This window comes from Mastigoproctus giganteus, chromosome 11 (assembly GCF_048544385.1).
Source record: "Mastigoproctus giganteus isolate SK-2022 chromosome 11, ASM4854438v1, whole genome shotgun sequence".
NCBI classification, from domain to species: Eukaryota; Metazoa; Arthropoda; class Arachnida; order Uropygi; family Thelyphonidae; genus Mastigoproctus; species Mastigoproctus giganteus.
The window spans coordinates 155,292,868-155,314,873 of record NC_143585.1 but is presented as its reverse complement, the minus strand read 5'-3'; the positions used below and the strand labels follow the sequence as shown (position 1 = coordinate 155,314,873).

At 39.2% G+C, this 22,006-nt stretch overlaps 1 protein-coding gene across 1 annotated transcript in view; it reads right to left on the bottom strand.

The window, feature by feature from the left end:
- Positions 1–22,006, bottom strand: part of LOC150078523 (MAM and LDL-receptor class A domain-containing protein 2-like) — a 765,548-nt gene that overhangs the window by 393,720 nt on the left and 349,822 nt on the right. The window contains exon 18 of the mRNA XM_090384594.1: positions 6,625–6,709. Coding sequence (XP_090240720.1) covers positions 6,625–6,709 — 85 coding nt within the window. The remainder of the gene's footprint in view (positions 1–6,624; positions 6,710–22,006) is intronic.

Sequence of the window (22,006 nt, the reverse complement as noted above, 5' to 3'; positions counted from 1 at the left end):
GCCATGGATGCTAACGCCTTGGACCAACTTGCACAAGACTTGACTAGCAGTGCAATAAAAGACAGGGTCCGCACATACCTTGACAAATTCCTCATCATTGATTTCTGGACAAACTTCTCTCGCCCAGATGTGACACATTTCATCAAGAAGAGGCCTAGCATCGATCCCTGGACTTGACCATCAATCTTGGACTCCCGGTTTTGACCACCCCCCCACTGTTCGTTCTGATGGACTACTGGACCAGCCTTCAGTCTGGATGCGACACAGACTCACCAAATGGAGCCCCAATGACGGCACCTGAACTAGACCTTACTGAACATGACCCATCCACCATAGCAGCACTCACACTGCTGGATTTCCAGCAAGTTGTCGGCTCCAACTGACTGGCCGTGCTAGCTGTACCTACCCTGAACTTGCGGAGTATATCTCTCTCTCCTTTTTTTTTTTTTTTTTTTTTTCGGCTTCTTTCTTCTGTTTCCTGCCATCCGTTCTTTTATCCCCCCCCCCCTATTTTTCTCTTACAGAATGATTTTTTTTTTTTTTTATATTTATTTATTTATTTATTTTATTTTTTTTATTTTTTTTTTTTTTTGTGGGGAGGTGGTTTTCGTCCACCCGCCACCCCACTCCTCTCTCTGGTGAGGCACTGGGCATGCCACACTGTCATCAGGGGCCATCTTCTCTATTGGCCCCTTTCTTCTGTTTCCTACCCTCCAGTCTTCTGCCTTCCTCCCTTACTTTTCTCTTGCACAACGTTTTTTTTTTTTTTTTTTTTTATTTAGTTTATATATATATATATATATATGTGTGCGTGTGTGTGTGTATATACATATATTTATATATACACATACACGCATTCCCCACAGGTCTAAATCTAAAAACATCAAAATTACTGCCCGACCTATTTGGCCCTAGAACAAGTTATCAGCGAACAACCCTACGCTCTGTTAAAATTACAACCGTTGCTCAAGAAACAGCGATCATCTCATTCTCAAATCTGGTCCTAGCCACTGAAATCCCAGGAAAGTAGGTGGCAGGACCCGCCAGAGTACTCTAGCTACAGTGGTAAACCCGGTCAGCCTCCCCGTGGCATGGTGTGGTAACGTCGGGTCCCACTAGGGGCTCGGCGGCTAATAGACCGGAGGAACAAAGGGCACAACACAATATACAGCACATGACCCCAACACACTTCAAATCTCTGGCCCCGATACAATGTACACCCGCGGAGATGGGAGAAATCCCAGGAGCCGTTAGACACTAACATACCTTATACCTTATACCTTATAGTGACCACCCAGGAAGAAAGAAAACGGCATCGCACGAAGTGGAGCATTGAAATGAATACATACATCATGCGAGCATACTATGAAATAACCAGGCTAGAGACTGATATGACAATGTACATATCACGACTACATACCAAGTGGTTGGAACGATACCCGGATATACAGGTCACTGAACAGTGATTAGCAGACCAAAGAAGGCCCACTGTCACGAAGAACCAAATAGCTCCTGCCATCTTGGAAAAAAATCAAGCAGAATGTCAGTGATCTGCTACAAAGCACAAAGAATATGGTCAATATGGAACCAGAAGGGGGAACAGCAAGAAGAAATACAACCTAGAGTAGCTGAAGTGGAAAGAGAAAAATTCATGCTATCCAGAATAGAAGACGGGTGGATGAAGGCTCTAACAGAATTCGAAGGAATGGACCCCATGTGATATCTGAGCAGAGGCCAAATAAAATCCTGTGCAGACTAACAGACCCTCCACACACACCTCAATCGGCAAATAATGCCACATTACCTTGACAACAATGGTGAAATGCTGGAGGCTATCCACACAGCCATATACTGTGCTGCCATAGCAGCTACTAGGATTAATGGAAAAGAAACGAGAGACCAGCAGCAGAAGAACCGAAAAGAGAAGGAACCACCAGCTTGGGAAAGAAGACTTCAGCAGAAGATAGAAGAATTAAGAGTTAGGATAGGTCAGTTGACCCAGTACCAACAGGGTAATAGAAGTAAGAAATTGATTGGAAAGGTGAAGAGCATCGTCAAGAGAGAGAGCATCCACAGTAAACATGAGACAAGAAATCAGAGAATAGGAGAATAACTGAACACACTGAAGCAGAACTCCTTGCACTCAGCAAGAGACTACACTGATACAAAGAGAGCTCCCAGAGGAAAGTAAACAACCGAATTTTGATGAGGACCAAAGAACCTACTACAGGAAACTGGGTGAAGATGAGAAAGCAGGAAACAGACCACCCAAGAAGAAGTCGATCGAAGAATTCTGGGAAAATTTCTGGAGGACTGAAGTAAGACATAACAGCAGAGCACCCTGTATAGAGTAGAATGGAAGAAAACAAAGGACATACAAGAGATGAGAGAGTGGGAGATTCAAGAAAAATGAGAACAGTCAATCAGGAACACCCAGACCTGGAGAACCCTGGGAATTGATAACATCCACAACTACTGGTACAAGAAGCTCACCTGCGCGCACACACACACACGCACACACACACACACACACACACACACACACACACACACACACACACACACACACACACACACACACACACACACACACACACCTAGCAGAGCAATTCACTCCAATGATAAGGCACCCGGAGACAATCCCGAAGTTTCTCACTGAAGCCTAAAGAAGAAGATACAAGAAACCAGGCAAAATACAGGCCAATCACATGCTTCCCGATGATATACAAGATCCTGACCGGCTGCATAACTAAGAAGATGTCAGACCACTTAGAGAGTCAGAACATAATGGCCGAACAGCAGAAATGATGGAAGCGGAGGAGCAAAGGAAGGCGAGGAGCAATTAACCATAGATGCCGCATTTATGAAGCAAGCCTTCAAGAAGCACCACAACCTATACACGGCCTATGTCGATTACCGCAATGCCTTCAACTCTACCTCATAGCTGGCTAATAGAGACCTGAAGATCTACAAGGTCAATCCAATAGTGACAAACTTCCTAGGAGCAACAGTGACAAAATGGAGTACCACCACTAAGGTCGAGAACTTCACAACCAGGCCAATCCCCATTAGAACTTTCAGGGAGATGTTCTGAGCGCACTATGGTTCTGTCTAGCACTCAACCCGCTATCCACCATGCTCAACGGCAGCAAGTATGGATATAACCTCAAAGAAGAAGAAAGAACCCATACACCCTCACCTACCTGATGTATATGGATAATATCAAGCTCTATGCAGCAACCGAAAAGCAACTCCAGCAAGTACTCCTGATCAACGAAGAATTCAGCAAGGACATCAGGATGGAATTTGGTCAAGAAAAATGCAAGACCCACACACTGTACCAGGGAAAATTAGTTGGCCAAAACTCCCAGCTGCTGACTGGTAAAGAGATTGAAACTATGACAGACCTGCATCATCACCTAGGGATAATGCAGGCTGAGCAGTTAGAACACAAGGAAATCAAGAAGTTCCTGACCGAAAAATATCATCAGAGACTCAGAAGCCTGCTGAAAACAAAACTGAACAGAGGGAACACAGTTAAAGCCATAAACACCTATGCAGCTCCAGTACTAACATACATATTTGGGGTCATAGACTGGACTAACATCGAGCTAGAAGATATCATGCGAAAAACAAGGACAATGGTGACCAACAGCCGCCAACACCACCCGAAGTCAGCAGTGGATAGAATAACAATACCTCGGAAAGAGTGAGGAAGGGGCCTGATAGACCTGATGGAACAACAGCAAACAGCGTGCTGTGTTGTTCTCGAAGTAATCCCTCAGGGATTACTTCGAGAACAACACAGCACCACTCCACCAGGCCATAAGGAAGATAGTTAAGTGGTATACCCCAATCAACCTAAGGAAGGAAACCCCTCCCGCACAGATGGTACAAGAAATTAAGATAGAAAGATGGGCAAAGAAGACACTCCTTGGCAGACACTACAATGACCACCATCAAGATCACATCGGCAACCCAAAGGTCGCGGGTTCGATTCCCGCCTCGGGCTTGGATCAAAGTACTGCAAAAACCTTGGGAGGTGCAATATGGCCACAGAAGCCGATGCGCCAACAACTACCAAATCAAAAAAAAAAAAAAAAAAAACATCGGTAACATAGCTTCCAATGCATGGCTCACCGAGACTGAAGGATTCGTGTTGGCCATCCAAAACCAGGTAATAAACACCAGAAACTATAGAAAATACATCACAAAGGAGCCCAGAATGTCAGATGACACATGTCGACGATGCCACCTGGCCTCAGAAATGATCCAACACATCACCGCTGGGTGCAAGGTGATCACCCAGACTGAATACACTCATACACACGACCAGGTAGCCAGGATAATATATCAGAAGCTAGTGAGGAAATACCAGCTGACCAAAGAAAATGTATCATACTACAAGTACGAACCCACAAGCTGTACTGGGGCTGCGCCATAATAATGGATAAGACCATCCCGCACATAACCCTTGTGGACAAGATGGAAAAGTCTATCTACCTGATTGACATAGCGGTGCCCTAGCAATATCCAGAAAACCCATGAGGAAAAAAATAGGAAGTACACGAACCTGAGACATGAGATCAAGGAGATGTAGCATATGAAAGAAGTATCAACCATAGCAATCACTGTGTCAACCACCGGTATGGTACCACAGACTCTACGTAGCAGCCAAGGAGCAATAGATCTCCCAGAGAACACCTACAAGGAGCTCCAGAAAGTCGCAATCCTGAATACCTGTAGGATAGTCAGAGATTTCCTTGACTGACAGTAACACCAGACATTACAACCACTCTATGTATTTGGTAGCAGTACCTGTCATGGAGTGAAATCCCCCAATCAGGGAGAAATAATATAAGAGCAACAATAATAATATTAATAAGACCCATGGATTGCACCAGAGAAAATTAGTCAACTGAAACTACCAGCTGTAGAGTGGTAAAGAGATCGAAGCCATGGTAGAGGGAGAGGCATACAAATACTTGATGCTTGTCGGAGCACCAAGTATTTGCTCAGCAGTTCCATTTTGTTACAAGCAAAAGTGAAAGGAGGGAACACAGTTAAAGCCATAAACACCTATGCAGTCCCAGTGCTAACATACTCCTTTGGGGTCATAAATTGGACTAACACCGAGTTGGAGGATATCAAGAAAAGACAAGGACAATGATGACCAAGAGCCGCCAACACCACCCGAAATTTGCCATGAAAGACTGAAAATTGCATAGGAAGAAGGAGGAAGGGGCCTGATAGATCTCACTGAGAAACAGAAGACAGTGATAGTTAACCTGATAGCCTAGTTCCAGAAACACACATCAGCACTCCACCAGGCCATAAGGAAGACAGACAAGCAGTATACCCTGCTGAACCCAAGCGAGGAGTCCCCCCCCCAAAACCAGGAGGCACAAATGAAGCTAGAAAGATGGGCACAGAAGACACTACAATGATTTCCATCACGGTCACTTAGCTAAAATTGCTTCCAATGCATGGCTCACAAGTGGGACGCTCTTCTTCTCTGAGATTGAAAAATCCATGCTCGCCATCGAAGACCAGGTAATCAACACCAGGAACTATAGACAATACATCGCCAAGGAGTCTGGAGTGTCCAATGACACATGTCGACAATGCCACCTGTTCTCAGAAATGATTCAACACATCACAGGGGGATGCAAGGTGATAACCCAGACTGAATACACTCATAGACATGACTAGGCAGCCAGGATAATACATCAGAAGCTATCAAGGAAATACCAGTTGATCGAAGAAAGTGTATCATTTGTACTACAAGTACAAACCCTAGGCAGTACTAAGACCCCAACCCACAAGCTGTACTGGGACCACATCATAAAAACGGATACGACAATCCTGCACAACAGACCAGACAAAACCCTTGTGGACAAGAAGGAAAAGGCTACCTATCTGATTGACATAGCGGTACTCAACACTGACAACCTGCAGAAAACCCACTGGAAAAAAATCAGGACGTACACGAACCTAGGACAGGAGATAAAAGAGATGTGCCATATGCAACAAGAAACGAATATCCCAATCATAGTGTCAACCACAGGTATGGTGCAAAAGACCATAAATAACAGCCTACCAGCAACAGATCTCCCCACCACCAACAAACACCTACAAGGAACTCCAGAATGTAGCAATCCTGAACAACTGTAGGATAATCAGAGTTTCTCGACCAACAGTAATACCAGACATAACAACAACCACTGTGTGTACTTGGCAGCAATATCCATCACGAGGTGGAACCCCCAATCAGGGAGAAATAATATAATAATAAAATCATTTTTAAATAAAAAATTTCAAAAATAAAAAATTACATTTAAGCAGCATTAAAATCCATTAAATCTTTTACAAATTAATGACACTCTAATTATAACAATATTTAGCATCCCGAGTTAGGGTTAAATTTGAAAGTGTCTGCAACAATCCTGCCCATTGGAGAGCCTTGTCAACGAATTTGTCTCTGGAGAGATTGTGCAAGATTAAGTAAGTGATTATCACATTTAAACAAGAAGGAACAAACTGTTTAACATGTCAAGTTTTTCTGAGTAAATGTATCATAGTAATCTCTGTTATGTGATAGGCAATTAAAACAATAACATTTACCTTTGGAGGGTTCACAAGTCTGAGTAAAAGACAGATCATCAATGCTTATGCTTCCTAAATTATTAATCACACCTTCAATTACAACCTAAGTATAATAAACAATAAAAATAAAACATTTTACATTATCTTGACAAATGATCATTAATTAATAAAAATATATGAAAATAGGTAAAAAAAATTACTGTCAGAGAGAGCGAGAGAGAGAGAGAGAGAGAGAGAGAGAGAGTAAAAGACTGAAGTTCTGAAAAACGTTTTTTGAACTTATTTTATATTTCTTTATTAAAAGTTTATCATCATGTCATGTGTTTACGCCATGCTTGTTCTCTATAGAAATTCCTGTATTTATAAATGATATTGATGATAGTATATCAAGCTTAAGGTCCAAGTTTGCAGACAATATAAAGGTTGGCAGGGTTGTTAAGGACACTACTGACCTTAACGCCAGTACGCTACTGCAACAGGATCGACAAAAGTTGAGCAGATGGGCTGAGAGGTGGAAAATGAAGTTTAACATTGACAAATGAAAAGTACTACATATAGGAAACAATAACCCCAGAGTAACGTATCAACTCTGTGGTACTACACTGAAAGTGGCAGAGAACGAAAAGGACCTGGGGGTAATTGTGCAGTTTTTGAAGTTATGAAGTTTTCTGAGCAGAGCAGACAGTCTGCAAGAGTAGCTCATGGTGTCCTATCAATGATATAGAGGAATTTTTCTAGCAGGGATAAGGAGATGATTATCCCCTTGTATAAGGCAATGGTCAGCCCACACTTTGAGTACTGTATACAGGTCTGGGGCCTCATTTTAAGAAGGTGTAGAGCTTTTAGAACAAGTACAGAGAAGGGAAACAAGATTAGTGAATGGAACAAAGGGTTGCTCTTAGGAAGAAAGGCTTAAGTTTTGCAAATTACAGTGTCTGGAGACTAGACACCTGCAAGGTGATCTGATTAAGGTGTATAAAGCCTCAAATGGTTTGAGCAAGCTCAATGCTGATGGGATTCTTCCTCTTGCTCAGAATAATCACCTGAGATGGCATAAAATCAAATTGAGGAAAGACAGAAGTAAGATAGATGTGCCAAAGTTCGCCTTTAGCCAGTGGGTAGTTGGTTGGTGGAACAGACTTCCATCCCTTGTTGTGGAAGTTGATAGCTTAAATAAATTTAAGACTCAGCTGGGCAGGTATTTGGAATGAACAGAGGGGTGAAATGGGGTGGTTTTTTTTTTTTTGGCTGCATAAACTTGCTTTCTTGCATCATATACCTCTACTAATGCTAACGCTAATGAAAACAAATATCCATGACACCAGAAAATATTTACAGACATCTATGCCGCCAGACAATAGTTATAGACATCAATGCTACCAGAAGAATTTAAATTGGAGAAAATTTGTTTGAATTTGAATTTGAACTGGAAGAATTCAAACAAAATAGTCTTTTTCTGTTTACTATATGCCAAAAGCTGCAATGAACATGCATGCTAGTCAAGTTTTAGAAATCAGAATTTGCAAAATATTTAAAATGTTTTCCTTTCTGGTGGAATACATCACTGAAAAAGCATTACAGAAAGTTTCTTCCAAAAGATATATAAAAGAAATATTATTATTATGATTATTTTTATTATTAGGAAGCCAGAGGCTTATGCTGCATCAGCCAAAAAAAAAAAAAAATTCCGAGTTACCATGAGAGAGAGAGAGAGAGAGAGAGAGAGAGAGAGAGAGAGAGAGGTTCAGAAGGGAATCATCAAGAAAGAGAAGAATACAGCAGGGCTCATCATTTTGGAGATTTTGGGGATTGGACTACATGGATTACAATGTATGATGTGATTCCGAAGTGCTCCTTTTAAACAAATTATTTTTCCCATTTTAGATTGATTTATGGTTCACTGAGATCAGTTCATTGTTTGCATTGTTTGTGCATACTTCTTCAGATGATGTGGTATAAATTAATTGCCATAAAGATGAAACATTTGTCAAATTCAGAGGTCAATGTTGGAAAAAAAAAAGAAGAAAAAAAAAAAAAAAAGAGTCCTGAGTTAGGGTTAAATTCGAAAGTGTCTGCAATCCTGCCCGTTGGAGAGCCTTGCCAATGAATTTGCCTCTGGAGAGATTGAGCAAGGCTCGTGGGGTAGAATTTTTCTCAGCATGTTCGGTGCTTGTTAATAGAAGAGATTGTTTCTACAGTGATGAGATACACTTTAATAGAAAGGGTGCAAGAATATTTGCTGATGCTACAGAGGTGTTAAGTGGGTTGGAAAACTGTAAGCTTGTTTATTCACAGATTCACAGACTAATAGATTAACTGTATCTACAGGCAGAGGTGAACATGATTCTTGAACTGCATCCATTGCAGCTACTAGGCTTTCATACCAGCTAAGAAGTACTGTTCAAGGACAAAACTGGTGTCAGATGAACTATGGAGACTCGTAATGGAGAAGAAAAATGCATGGGATACATATAAATTAACATGTGACACAGAAGCCTATGATAGATGTAAACTGGTCTGTAACCAAGTTACAAAGGAGGTTAGGCAGGCGAAGGCAGATTACAAGAAATCTTTAGCAAAGGATTAAAAGAAAAACAGCAAAGAGTTCTTTATTTATATAAACTCCAGAAGGAAGGATGAATCACATTGGTCCACTTGATATTGATGGTTCAACTGTTGATGGTCCTAATCAGAAAGCTGACAAACTTATTCATACAGTTGGAGTTATTAAGGGAGGAGAATGGCAAATGTTTATGAAACTCTGGAACAGAGCCAAATGGGTAGGTGCACATGGTTTGGAGATGTGTAAATGTTTTCCCAATTCACAAAGGGGGAATGAAAGGTGACACGAATAATTACAGACATGTTAGTTTAAGTTCTGTCCTTTGGAAAATATTGGAGCTAATGGTTAAAGAAGCACTGCAGGATCAGCTAAACAAGACTGCAGTTTCAGTTAAGACACAGCATGGGTTTGTTAAGGGGATGTGTTGTGAAAGAATAAAGATGTTTACATATTGTCTCTGGAAAATAATATAGCCAGAAAAAAAAATTCAGAAAGTGTGAGGTTATAAATGTTGATGAAGCATTGCTTCAATGGTTCACTACACAAAGAAGTGTTGAATTTTCAATAGACGGTTCAATCTTAAAGGCTCAATGGGAAAAATTTGCTAAACAATTTTGATGTGATGATTTTGTATGTAACAACGGCTGGCAGGATCAATTTAAAATCCAAATACAAGCATATTAATACATTAATATGTAGAAATATTAATAATATATGTACTATTATATTATTATAGATACACAGTGTACTATTATTATTTTCACTCTAACATTTCTTTTGTTTTTTGAATTTATATTTTTATTAAGATTTTGAGAATTAAAAAAAAAAAATCGCAGGTAGATATATATATACAGGAAACCCTTGATTAGTGCTGTTAATGAATCCTTGAAATATACTGCACATATTAAAACCGCACTAATCAAACTTAAGAAACAATGGGAATAATTATAATGAATCCTTGAAAATTATGAAATTGTAAAAACATATTTTTTCTTACTCAATACGTACCTATAATGTACTGCATAGTTCTTAAATTATTAAGGAATAAATTTAAAAAAAGATAGTATGATTTAAATTTTATTTTTTCAAAAAAACTTATCTAACTTCAATTAAACAGTGGTACTTTTCTTCCTTTCCTCTATGATTTTGCGATAACAATCAATTCGCTTATCTAACCCTCGACGAACGTTCATGCTTCTCTCTGCATCTGGATCAATCTCTAGTATGAGTTCTTTTGCTCTTTAAAGTGTATTAAATAGTTCAAATTTTTTGAATGAAATTTCTTTGGGAGCAAGTTGCTTTTCTTCTGCTTCATTTTCGTCTTCTTCCTCGTATGCATGTTGATGCTCAATTTCAAGATCGTCGTTACTTAGGTCTTTTGAATGCAATTCCAATAATTCTCTAACGTTTTCTGAATCTACTTCCTCAAAGCCGAGGTCTTTTCCAATTGTAGTAATTTCATCAATAACTTTGTTGACAGGATTAATGAAACCACAAAAATCATTTGCGCATTCAGGCAAAAGATTCTGCCAGACTGCTCTCATGCAGCTGTTCGTCATTTCTTCCCACGATTTGTGTATGTTCTCAACTGCTTCTTTAATATCGTAATATTAAAGAAGTTTAATATGTATATATAAAGTGCTTTAGCATCATAATACACAGCAATTTCTGAATAAACAGAAATTATGATGCTAAAGCACTTTATATATACATAGTCCAAATCTGTTCGCAGCTTGAGGCTCTAGCCCTAAATGCGCCTTAGAAGTTTAATATTAATAATAAAAGAATAAAAGAATATGAGTTACCAGAGCACATTTCAATTTCAGCAGCACCCCATACAACCAGTATGGGGTGCTGCTGTAGAGCGTTTTGGAGACGATTCCCATTCATTTAAGTTAGAAGACCCTGGTGAGTGCGTGTCACTTATTTGCCGCTTCAGGCGCCGTTGTGAGTTGCCAAGCACCGCAAGAAAAAAACAGCGCACTAATCAAATTTGATAACGCATATATCAAGGGGTTAGTATCAAAAAAAATTTGCGCACTAATTAAAACCGCATTGTTCAAAACCGCATTAATCAAGGGTTTCCTGTATATAATTACTACTGTAAGAGTATAATTGGAACTACATAGGTACTCAAAGTGTATTAAAACATTGGCATAAAAGTACTCAGCAGGCCATAAGGCAAAAAGAACATAAAAAGAAAAAGATTGCCTGTGTTGGTTTACATTGCTATACCCTAGAAATAAACATATAATTAGCAATAAAATAAAAATATAAAATAGAATAAAATAATGATTATGCAGCTAATTATTGATAATCGGATACACTGAATTGCACTTTTTCGAGGGCTAACACCAGTCAATATATCCCACCAATAATTAGAAAGGCTATCTGTTTCTGATCTGTTTCTGTATTCTGTTATCTGCCTGTTTAACTAGGTCCGAATAATAAAAATAAAGGCAATATATGATAAACTTTAAATTTAACAGTGAACTAGCAAGATAACAGCTAAACCAACAGTTAGCAATGAAATGATTATACAGAACAGAATACAGAAAAAGAGTGCCAACCATAATTTTCACTTCAGTTGTGGTGTTTTTTTATATAAGTATTCCTACATTTGGTAATAGTTATTTCTATTATTTTCTTATTATTACCTACTATTGTTATTCTAAATTTCTTCATTATAGCAATGCTGTTTTTGTCCATTAAATAGAGTAAGAGCAAGAGAAAATAAGTAAGAGTTAATAAAATAAGAGAAAGAGATCTTCAGATTTAGTTAACAAGTAAAGGTCAATGCTGAAAAAAAGTCACGAATTAGGTTAAATTTGAAAGTGTCTGCAATTCTGCCTAGACACGATAGAAGAGAGTATATGATGAGAGCCTTGTTGATCAATTCAGCGCTGGAGAGATTGTGCAAGGCTCACGGGGTAAAATTTTTTTCAACATGGTCTGTGCTTGTTAGCAGAAGAGACTGCTTCTAAGGGGATTAGTTCACTTAAATATAAAGGCAGCAAGAAAGGCAGCTAACCGAGGCAGTGTTAGGTAGGTTGGAAAACTGCTAGTTTGGGAGGATACACATAATAAAAGATTAACGGTAGCCGCATTCAGCAGCGAAAGTGATTCTTGCACTGCTTCTATTGTAATGAGCAGCAGCCTAAAGAGTAAGTGGCTGGGGATTTCAAGAGCTGCTGGGAGTCATCATGGAACAAGTTAATATAATAGATGGGCTGTGTTAGGATAACTAAGAGTAAGAACAAGTGCATGTATACAGTAATACCCAGAAGTTACACGATAGGTGGGTCTGACGAAAATCGCTTAAGTCGAATTCGCATAAGTCGGGGTACAACTTTGCATATAAATACATATAAATTTTGTTTAATTTGGAAAAAGGACTAACAAAAACAATAGTTTAAAAGAAAAATATTTAATAAAATTGCAGTTATTTATACATATTAATATAAATTATGTATTAAAAAAATAAATGAGTTACGTAAAAAAGTTATTTTGACGTCGATGGCTTCATAAAATCTAACAAATTCGTCTGATGACACAGCGCCTTCTTTTTTTCATGCAAAATTTCTTCGTAGCAAGCTAATAATTTTTTATTCCTTGCTTTGTAGCTATAACGCGTTCTTCATTGGAGTCTACGTTTTCTAAAATTTTTAAGCCCTTTTCAATTGAGCTGAGACCTATTAAGCTTTCAATTGTCATGTGCTTTTCTGGTGGAACTGGGTCTGAAGTGTCGGATAATTCAGTGACGTTTTGCGCACGCATCTCTATGAGCTCATTCATTGTCAGCTCCTCACTATGTGAATCCAACAGCTCGTTGACATCATCACCATTGACTTCCAAATCTAATTTCCTGGCAAGATTAACAACTTCTTCTATCATATGAGCGACATGATAAGTTTCTGGCAATGTTTTCGTCTCGTTTTTGAAAAAAAATGGACATGGTTTCTTCCAGACACCATTCAATGTTTTTTTGTGAATTTCATCCCAAGATTCTTCAATGATTCTTACGGCTTGTTTCCAAGAGTCTTTAACAGATGTCTCACTATTATGTCTCATAGCTTCATTCAGATGTGCAAATGAACGCTGTGTAGAAGGCTTTGAATGTTCTGATGACTCCCTGGTCCATCGGTTGAAGCAAGCTGGCTGTGTCTGGAGGCAAAACCACAACTTTCATACATCGGTAGAAATTAATTAGGGTGGCAGGAGGGTGACCGGGAGCATTGTCAATAAGAAGGATCAATTTAAATGGAATCTGTTTAGACTTGCAATAAAGTTCGACTTCGGGTATGAAGTGGTGACCAAACCAGTCCTCAAAAACGGAAGCAGTCACCCCAAGCTTTATGATTTGACTTCAAAATCACTGGTAAGCTAATTTTAGATATATTTTTTAAAACTCTTGGGTTTTCGGAGCAATAAATTAAGAGAGGTTTTAACTTGCAGTCACCAGCTGCATTCCCGCCAACCATCATTGTCAATCAGTCTTTGGAAACTTTAAAGCCTGGAAAGTTTTTTTTATTCGTGAAAACGAATGTAATTTCCGACAAAAGTTGACCATGAATTTGAATGCACACATATAAATATGACAGTTGGAATGTATGTGTGCAGCTCATGCGGCAGCAAAGTTGAATTTTGTTCATCTTTCGCTCTCACTCTCCGCCGTTGCACCGAATATCAATGGCATATGAAAACCGACCTTAAAGATAGTGGGCGGCAGTGTTGCCAAACGAAAAAATCAAGAACAGCATAACTCCGAGTTCGCATAAGTCGGAGTAGCGTAAGTTGGGGTATTACTGTATTTGAATCTACACTAATGCTACAAGAATAGTAAATAAAATTCATGAATTTGAAGTACTGATTAAGACATCAAAGGCAGATATTGTTGGGATATTTGAGACACGTTGTCACACAGATATAAGCATTGAAGAATTGGAATTTGGGGAGTACAATGTGTACAGAAATCAGAGACAGGGTAAGAAGGCAGGAGGGGTTAGGCTGTTAGTAAAGAAACACATAAAAATCTAAGGAAGTGCATCCAGTTGACACGGGCGGACAGTGAAATGTTGAGTCTGTTTGGTGTGACATAATTGGGAAAGGGAAAATGAGAGCAAGAGTATGTTATTAGAATTAGCATTAGCATTAGTAGAGGGATATGACGCAAGAAAGCAAGTTTAAGAAGCATCAGCCAAAAAAAACAAAAAAAAAACAAGCCACTCCTATTTCAGCTCTCCGTTCATTCGAAATACCTGTCCAATTGAGCCTTAAATTTATTTAGGCTATCAACTTCCACTACAAGGGATGGGAGTCTGTTCCACCAACCAACTACCCACTGGCTAAAGGCAAATTTCCACACATCTAATCTATCCTACATCTGTCTTTCCTCAATTTGAATTTATGCTCTCTCAGGTGATTATTCTGACCAAGAGGAAGAATCCCAGCGGCATTGAGCATGCTCAAACCATTCAAAGCTTTATACACCTCTATCAGATCACCTCAATGGTGCCTAGCTCCAGACACTGAAATTTTCAAAACTTAAGCCTTTCTTCATAAGAGCAACCCTTTGTTCCATTCACTAATCTTGTTGCCTTTCTCTGTACTCTTTCCAGCAGCTCTACATCTCTCTTGAAATGAGGCCGCAGACCTGTATACAGTACTCAACGTGTGGACGGACCATTGCCTTATACAAGGGAATAATCACCTCCTTATCCCTGCTAGAAAAATTCCTGAATATCATTGACAAGACACCATGAGCTACTCTTGCACCCCATCTGCACTCTCAGAAACTTCATATCTGCATGCACAATTACCTCCAGGTCCTTTTCATTCTCTACAACTGTCACCGTAGTACCACAGAGTTCATATGTTGCTCTGGGGTTACTTTTCCCATATGTAGTACTTTACATTTGTCAATGTTCAACTTCATTTGCCACCTCTCAGCCCATCTGCTCAACCTTTCCAGATTCTGTTGCAGCAGCACAGCGTCAGTAGTGTCCTTAACAACCTTGCCAACCTTTGTATCGTCTGCAAACTTGGACATTAAGCTTCATATACCATCATCAATATCATTTATAAATACAGAAAACAATAATGGACCCAACACTGAACCCTGAGGGACTCCACTAATAACATTAGTCCAAGATGAGCAGTGTCCAGTGATTACCACCCTCAGTCTCTTCCCCTCAACCATCCCTTTATCCATAGCAGCAATTTGGAGTAGTATGGCACCAATGCCATACTACTCCAATTTGTGCAGCAGTCTTCCATGTGCAACAGTATCAAAAGCCTTTCTAAGATCCAAATATATATATATATATATATATATATATATATCAAAGTTATTTCCTGCATCCAGTTCTTTTGTGACTGCATCATAGTATCCAATAAAATTGGTCAGGCAAGCCTTTCTAAGATCCAAATATATATATATATATAAAGCATCCATAAAATTACTGAGTTTAGGTTGTAAAGATGTAAAATTATAGTTAAAGTGTAATATATAGAACACCCAATTAATGCCATCAAACGATCGAACATTACATCGGACGTTATGCATATACTAAATAGATACGTTATAGTGTAAAGTTAATATCTTTAAAGTTTGAAAATCCATATAGCCATAGTCCTGCCATATCTCCAGTATACATGAAAACCAAAATATAAATCATATTAAGTAAATTAATAAAATAATAAAATAATAAAATAATAAGCCCAACACAGGAAAATTATTTTGCAAGGAACTTTGTCGAGGGCTAAACCCTTACAAAATAACCAACCCATGCTAGACTGAGCCATCGGTTTCTGTTATCATCTGCCTGTATACTAACGCCAAAATAATATAATAGTGGAAATGTGGAATAATTTAGTATAACATTAACGTAAGATTTGAGACAAATGTAAGTCTAGAATGCCAAAACAACAAGTGTCGTACCGTAATACATAACAACAATTTATAAATGATACAACAATTTATAAAATGAATCATTTATAAATTGTTGTTATGTATTACGGTACGACACTTGTTGTTTTGGCATTCTAGACTTACATTTGTCTCAAATCTTACGTTAATGTTATACTAAATTATTCCACATTTCCACTATTATATTATTTTGGCGTTAGTATACAGGCAGATGATAACAGAAACCGATGGCTCAGTCTAGCATGGGTTGGTTATTTTGTAAGGGTTTAGCCCTCGACAAAGTTCCTTGCAAAATAATTTTCCTGTGTTGGGCTTATTATTTTATTATTTTATTATTTTATTAATTTACTTAATATGATTTATATTTTGGTTTTCATGTATACTGGAGATATGGCAGGACTATGGCTATATGGATTTTCAAACTTTAAAGATATTAACTTTACACTATAACGTATCTATTTAGTATATATATATATATATACATATATATATATCAAAGTTATTTCCTGCATCCAGTTCTTTTGTGACTGCATCATAGTATCCAATAAAATTGGTCAGGCAAGACTTTCTCTTAACAAAACCATGCTGTGTCTGAGCTATAACTGAAGTCTTGTCTAGATGATCCTGCAGTGCTTCTTTAACCAGTGCCTCCTTTAATTTTCTGGGAACAGAAGTTAAACTAACAGGTCTATAATTACTTGTGTTGCCCTTTGATCCTTCTTTGTGAATTGGGGTCACAGTTGCACATCTCCAGTCTATGGGTACCTCCCCTGAGTCCAAAGATGACTAAGAGTTTACTTACTTCCCTTGCTGGTTCCTTTAATATAACTGGATAGATCCCATCCAACCCGGGTGCCTTTTTTATGTTTATCCTCAACAATTTCTCCTCCACTTTCCTCTCAGTTATTACAAAATCATCTAGCTCACTGCCAGAGTTTACATCTCCTCTGTCATTGCCCTTCCTGAATAACCCCTCATGGGTGAATGTAGATGCAAAATCCTTGTTTAGTTTGTTAGCCACCTGAGCAGGATCCTCAAATGTTGAACCATCAATATCTAATGGATCAATCTGATTCATCCATTTCCTTCTAGAGTTTACATAGGTAAAGAACTCTTTTCTGTTTTTCTTTGCATCCTTTGCCAAGAATTTCTCATAATTTGCCTTTGACTGCCTAATTTCCTCTGTGACTTGGTTACAAACCAGCTTATATCTGTCATAGGCTTGCATGTCACCCATTAATTCATATGTATCCCATGCATTTTTCTTCTCTGCCATGTCTGCGGGCACCTCCGTAGCCAGGTGAGCAGGAGCAGCAGTGCATAGCACACGCTTCTTGATTAAATCGGAGTTCAAGCCTGTGACCACCAAATACGGAGGATGCGGAAAGGTCAGGGAATGACCACTGCATATCCCCGGAGCAATATGGACTCCGTTTCTAATGCTTCGAAAAAAAAAAAAAAAAAAAAAAAACCAAACACCAAAATCTCTGCCATGTCTCATTAGTTCATCTGACATCCACTTAGGCCTAAACCTTGAACAATATTTATTAGTTGGTATGTAAAGCCTAGTAGCTTCCAAGATAAGTTCTTTGAATGCTTCTCATTTTGAATTTCCTGTTGGTAACATCATCAGTTGGTCCACTGTATAAAATTTAAATACTGTCTGAGACCATCGTAGTTGCCTTTACGAAAGCAAAAACCCATCCCTTTACCCCTGATGGTAGTTACCTCTTTGAGTAAATCCGATTTCAGCACACTGTGATCACTCACACTTAGAGGTTCCTTTATTTGCAGATTCTTAATGATGAAGAATCACTACTGATAATCAGATCAAGAGTATTACTCCCTCTAGTAGAAATCAATCATCCAATAAATCCACAAAAGCCTTGCTAGTGTGTGAAGTCACTAATCCACAAACTCCAATCAATATTTGGGAAATTAAAATCTCCATTATAAGACTCTATGATTTACTGGCCCACTCTATTTCCCTGTACAGTTTCTTATTATACTCACCAGAGTCATTAGGTGTATAGCACACTCCTACCCTCAATTTTGATCTCCCGATGCTTATGTCACACCAAACTGACTCGACACTGCACTGTCCAGCAATGTCGACTGGCTTCACTTCCTAGGATTTTATGTGTTTCTTAACTAATAGCATAACCACTCCTTCCTTCCTATCCTATCTATCCTTTCTGTACACATTGCACTCCCCAAATTCCGGTTCGGCATTCCTTATATCTGTGTGACACCACGTCTCTAATATCCCAACAATATCTGCCTTTGATATTTTGAGCAATACCTCAAATTCATCAAATTTATTTACCAAACTTATAGGCCTAATGATGCTGATGAGTACAATGAACTGTTGTAAAGAGAAATAGAATGGGCTAGTAAATCAGAATGTCTTCTAATGGGGGATTTTAACTTTCCTCATATTGACTGGAAATTGTGGGTTGGTCACTCGCAAGATAGCAACACTTTTGTGGATTTATTGGAGGATTGTTTTCTACAGCAACATGTTCAGGAGGCAACCAGAGGGAGTAATAACTTGATCAGATTATCATCAGTGATGATACATGCATTATAAATTTGCAGATAAAGGAACTACTAGGTGCAAGTGATCACAGTGTGCTGAAGTGAGATTTACTCAAAGAGGTAACTACATCAGGGGTAAAGGGAAGGGTTTTTGCTTCCGTAAAGGTGACTACAATGGTCTGAGACAGTATTTATATTCTATACAGTGGGATCAACTGATGATGTTACCAACAGCAAATTCAAAATGGGAAGCATTCAAAGAACTTATCTTGGAAGCTACTACTCGGCTTTACATACCAACTAAGAAATATTGTGCAAGGTTTAGGCCTGAATGGATGTCAGATGAACTACTACTGGACATATGGCAGAGAAGAAAAATGCATAGGATACATATAAATTAATGAGTGACCTGGAAGCCTATGATAGATATAAGCTGGTCTGTAACCAAGTTACAAAGGAGATTAGGCAGGCAAAGGCAGATTATAAGAAATTCTTGGTAAAGAATGCAAAGAAAAACAGAAAAGAGTTCTTTATCTATGTAAACTCTAGAAGGAAATGGATGAATCAGATTGGTCCACTGGATATTGATGGTTCAACATTTGAGGATCCTGCTCAGGTGGCTAACAAACTAAACGAGTATTTTGCATCTACATTCACAAAAGAAGGGGAATGACAGAGGTGAAGTAAAATCCGGCAGTGAGCTAGATGATTTTGTAATAACTTAGAGGAAAGTGGAGGAGAAATTGTTGAGGATAAACATAAAAAAAGCACCCAGTGTGGATGGGATCTATCCAGTTATATTATAGGAGGCAGCAAAGGAAGTAAGCAAACCCTTAGCCATAATTATGAGAACTTCTTTGGACTCAGGGGAGGTACCCATAGACTGGAGATGTGCAAATGTGACCCCAATTCGCAAAGGAGGATCAAAGGCTGACACAAGTAATTACAGACCTGTGAGTTTAACTTCTGTTCCAGGAAAATTAATGGAGGCACTGGTTAAAGAAGCACTTCAGTTATAACTCGGACACAGCATGGTATTGTTAAGGGAAAGTCTTGTCTGATCAATTTGATTGGATACTATGAGTCACAAAAGAACTGGATGCAGGAAATAACTTTGATATTATGTATTTTGATCTTAGAAAGGCTTTTGATGCTATTGCACATGGAAGACTGCTGCACAAATTGGAGCAGTGTGGTACTGGAGGCAAATTGCTGCTATGGATAAAGGGATGGTTGAGGGGGAGAAGGCCACCTCCGTAGCCAGGTGGGAAGGAGCAGCAGTGCGTAGCACATGCTTCATGATTAGACCGGAGTTCAAGCTCGTCACCACCAAATACGGAGGATGCGGAAAGGTCCGGAAATCCCGGAGCAATATGGCCTTAGTTGCTAATCTTCCTAAAAACCAAATAACAAATAACGAGGGGTAGAAGACAGAGAGTGGTATCCAATGGACACTGGATAGATCCCATCCACAAGCTGAATGTCCAAGTTTGCAGATGATACAAAGGTTGGCAAGGTTGTTAGGGACACTAGTGCTGCAGCAACAGGATCTGGAAAGGTCGAGCAGATGGGCTGAGAGGTGGCAAATGAAGTTTAACATTGACAAATGTAAAGTACTACATATGGGAAACAGTAACCCCAGGGTGAAGTATCAACTCTGTTCTACTACACTGACAGTGGTAGAGAACAAAAGGACCTGGGGGCGTTTGTGCAGGCAGATATGAAGTTTTCTGAGCAGTGCAGATGGGCTGCAAGAGTAGCTCATGATGTTTTGTCAATGATATACAGGAATTTTTCTAGCAGGGTTAAGGTGGTGATTATTCCCTTGTATAAGGCAATGGTCAGGCCAGACCTTGAGTACTGTATACAGGTCTGGAGGCCTCATTTCAAGAAGGATGTAGAGCTGCTGGAATGAGTACAGAGAAGGGCAACAAGTTTATTGAATGGAACAAAGGGTTGCTCTTACAAAGAAAGGCTTAAGTTTTTGCAATTACACTGTCTGGAGACTAGGCACCGGCGAGGTGATCTGATGGAGGTGTATAAAACTTTGAATGGTTTGAGCATGCTCAGTGCCAATGGGATTTTTCCTCTTGCTCAGAATAATCACCTGAGAGGGCATAAATTCAGATTGAGGAAAGACAGATGTAGGATAGATATGCGGAAATTTGCCTTTAGCCAGTGGGTAGTTGGTTGGTGGAACAGACTTCCATCCCCTGTTGTGGAAGTTGATTACCTAAATAAATTTAAGGCTCAGCTGGACAGGTATTTCGAATGAATGGAGGGGTGAAATGGGAGTGGTTTTTTTTTTTTTCGCTGACGCTGCATAAGCATGCTTTCTTGCTTTATATGCCTCTAATAATTCTAATGCTAATAACATACTCCTACTCTCATTTTCCCTTTCCCAATTGTGTTGTTTGTTTGTTATTTAGTTTTTAGGAGCATTAGCAACTAAGGCCATATTGCTCCGGGATATGCGGTGGTCATCCATGACCTTTCCGCATCCTCCGTATTTGGTGGTGATGGGCTCGAACCACGGTCTAATCAAGAAGCGTGTGCTACGCACTGCTGCTCCTTCCCACCTGGCTACGGAGGCGCCCCTCCCTTTCCCAATTATGTCACACCAAACAGACTCAACATTGCACTGTCCTCCCGTGTCAACTGGATGCACTTCCTTAGATTTTTATGTGTTTCTTTACTAACAGCATAACCCCTCCTCCCTTCTTACCGTATCTCATCTTTCTGTACACATTGTACTCCCCAAATTCCAATTCTGCAATGCTTATATCTGTGTGATACCATGTCTCTGATATTCGAAGAATATCTGCTTCTGATGTCTTAATCAGCACTTCAAATTCATCAATTTTATTTACTATACTTGTAGCATTAGTGTAGGTTCAAATACACATGCACTTGTTCTTTCTCTTAGTTAATCTAACACAGCCCATCTATTATATTAACTTGTCCCATGATGACTCCCAGCAGCTCTTGAAATCCCCAGCCACTTACTCTTGAGGCTGCTGCTCATTATAATGGAAGCTGTGCAAGAATCACTTTCGCTGCTGAATGGAGCTACTGTTAATCTTTTATTATGTGTATCCTCCCAAATTAGCACTTTTCCAACCCACCTAACACTGCCTCGATAGTATTAGCAAATATTCTTGCTCCCTTTCTATTTAACTGTATCTCATCCTTCTAGAAGCAGTCTCTTCTGTTAACAAGCACAGATCACGTGAGCCTCAATATACAGACTTTGACCTGGTGATGTTCTATATGCACCTAGGGCTATCCTAAGAGAAGAGTGTTGGATGGGCGCAAGACGGGCCAAGGTGCTTCCCTAGCTGAGTCATAAACAGATTTTCCGTAGTCTAGTC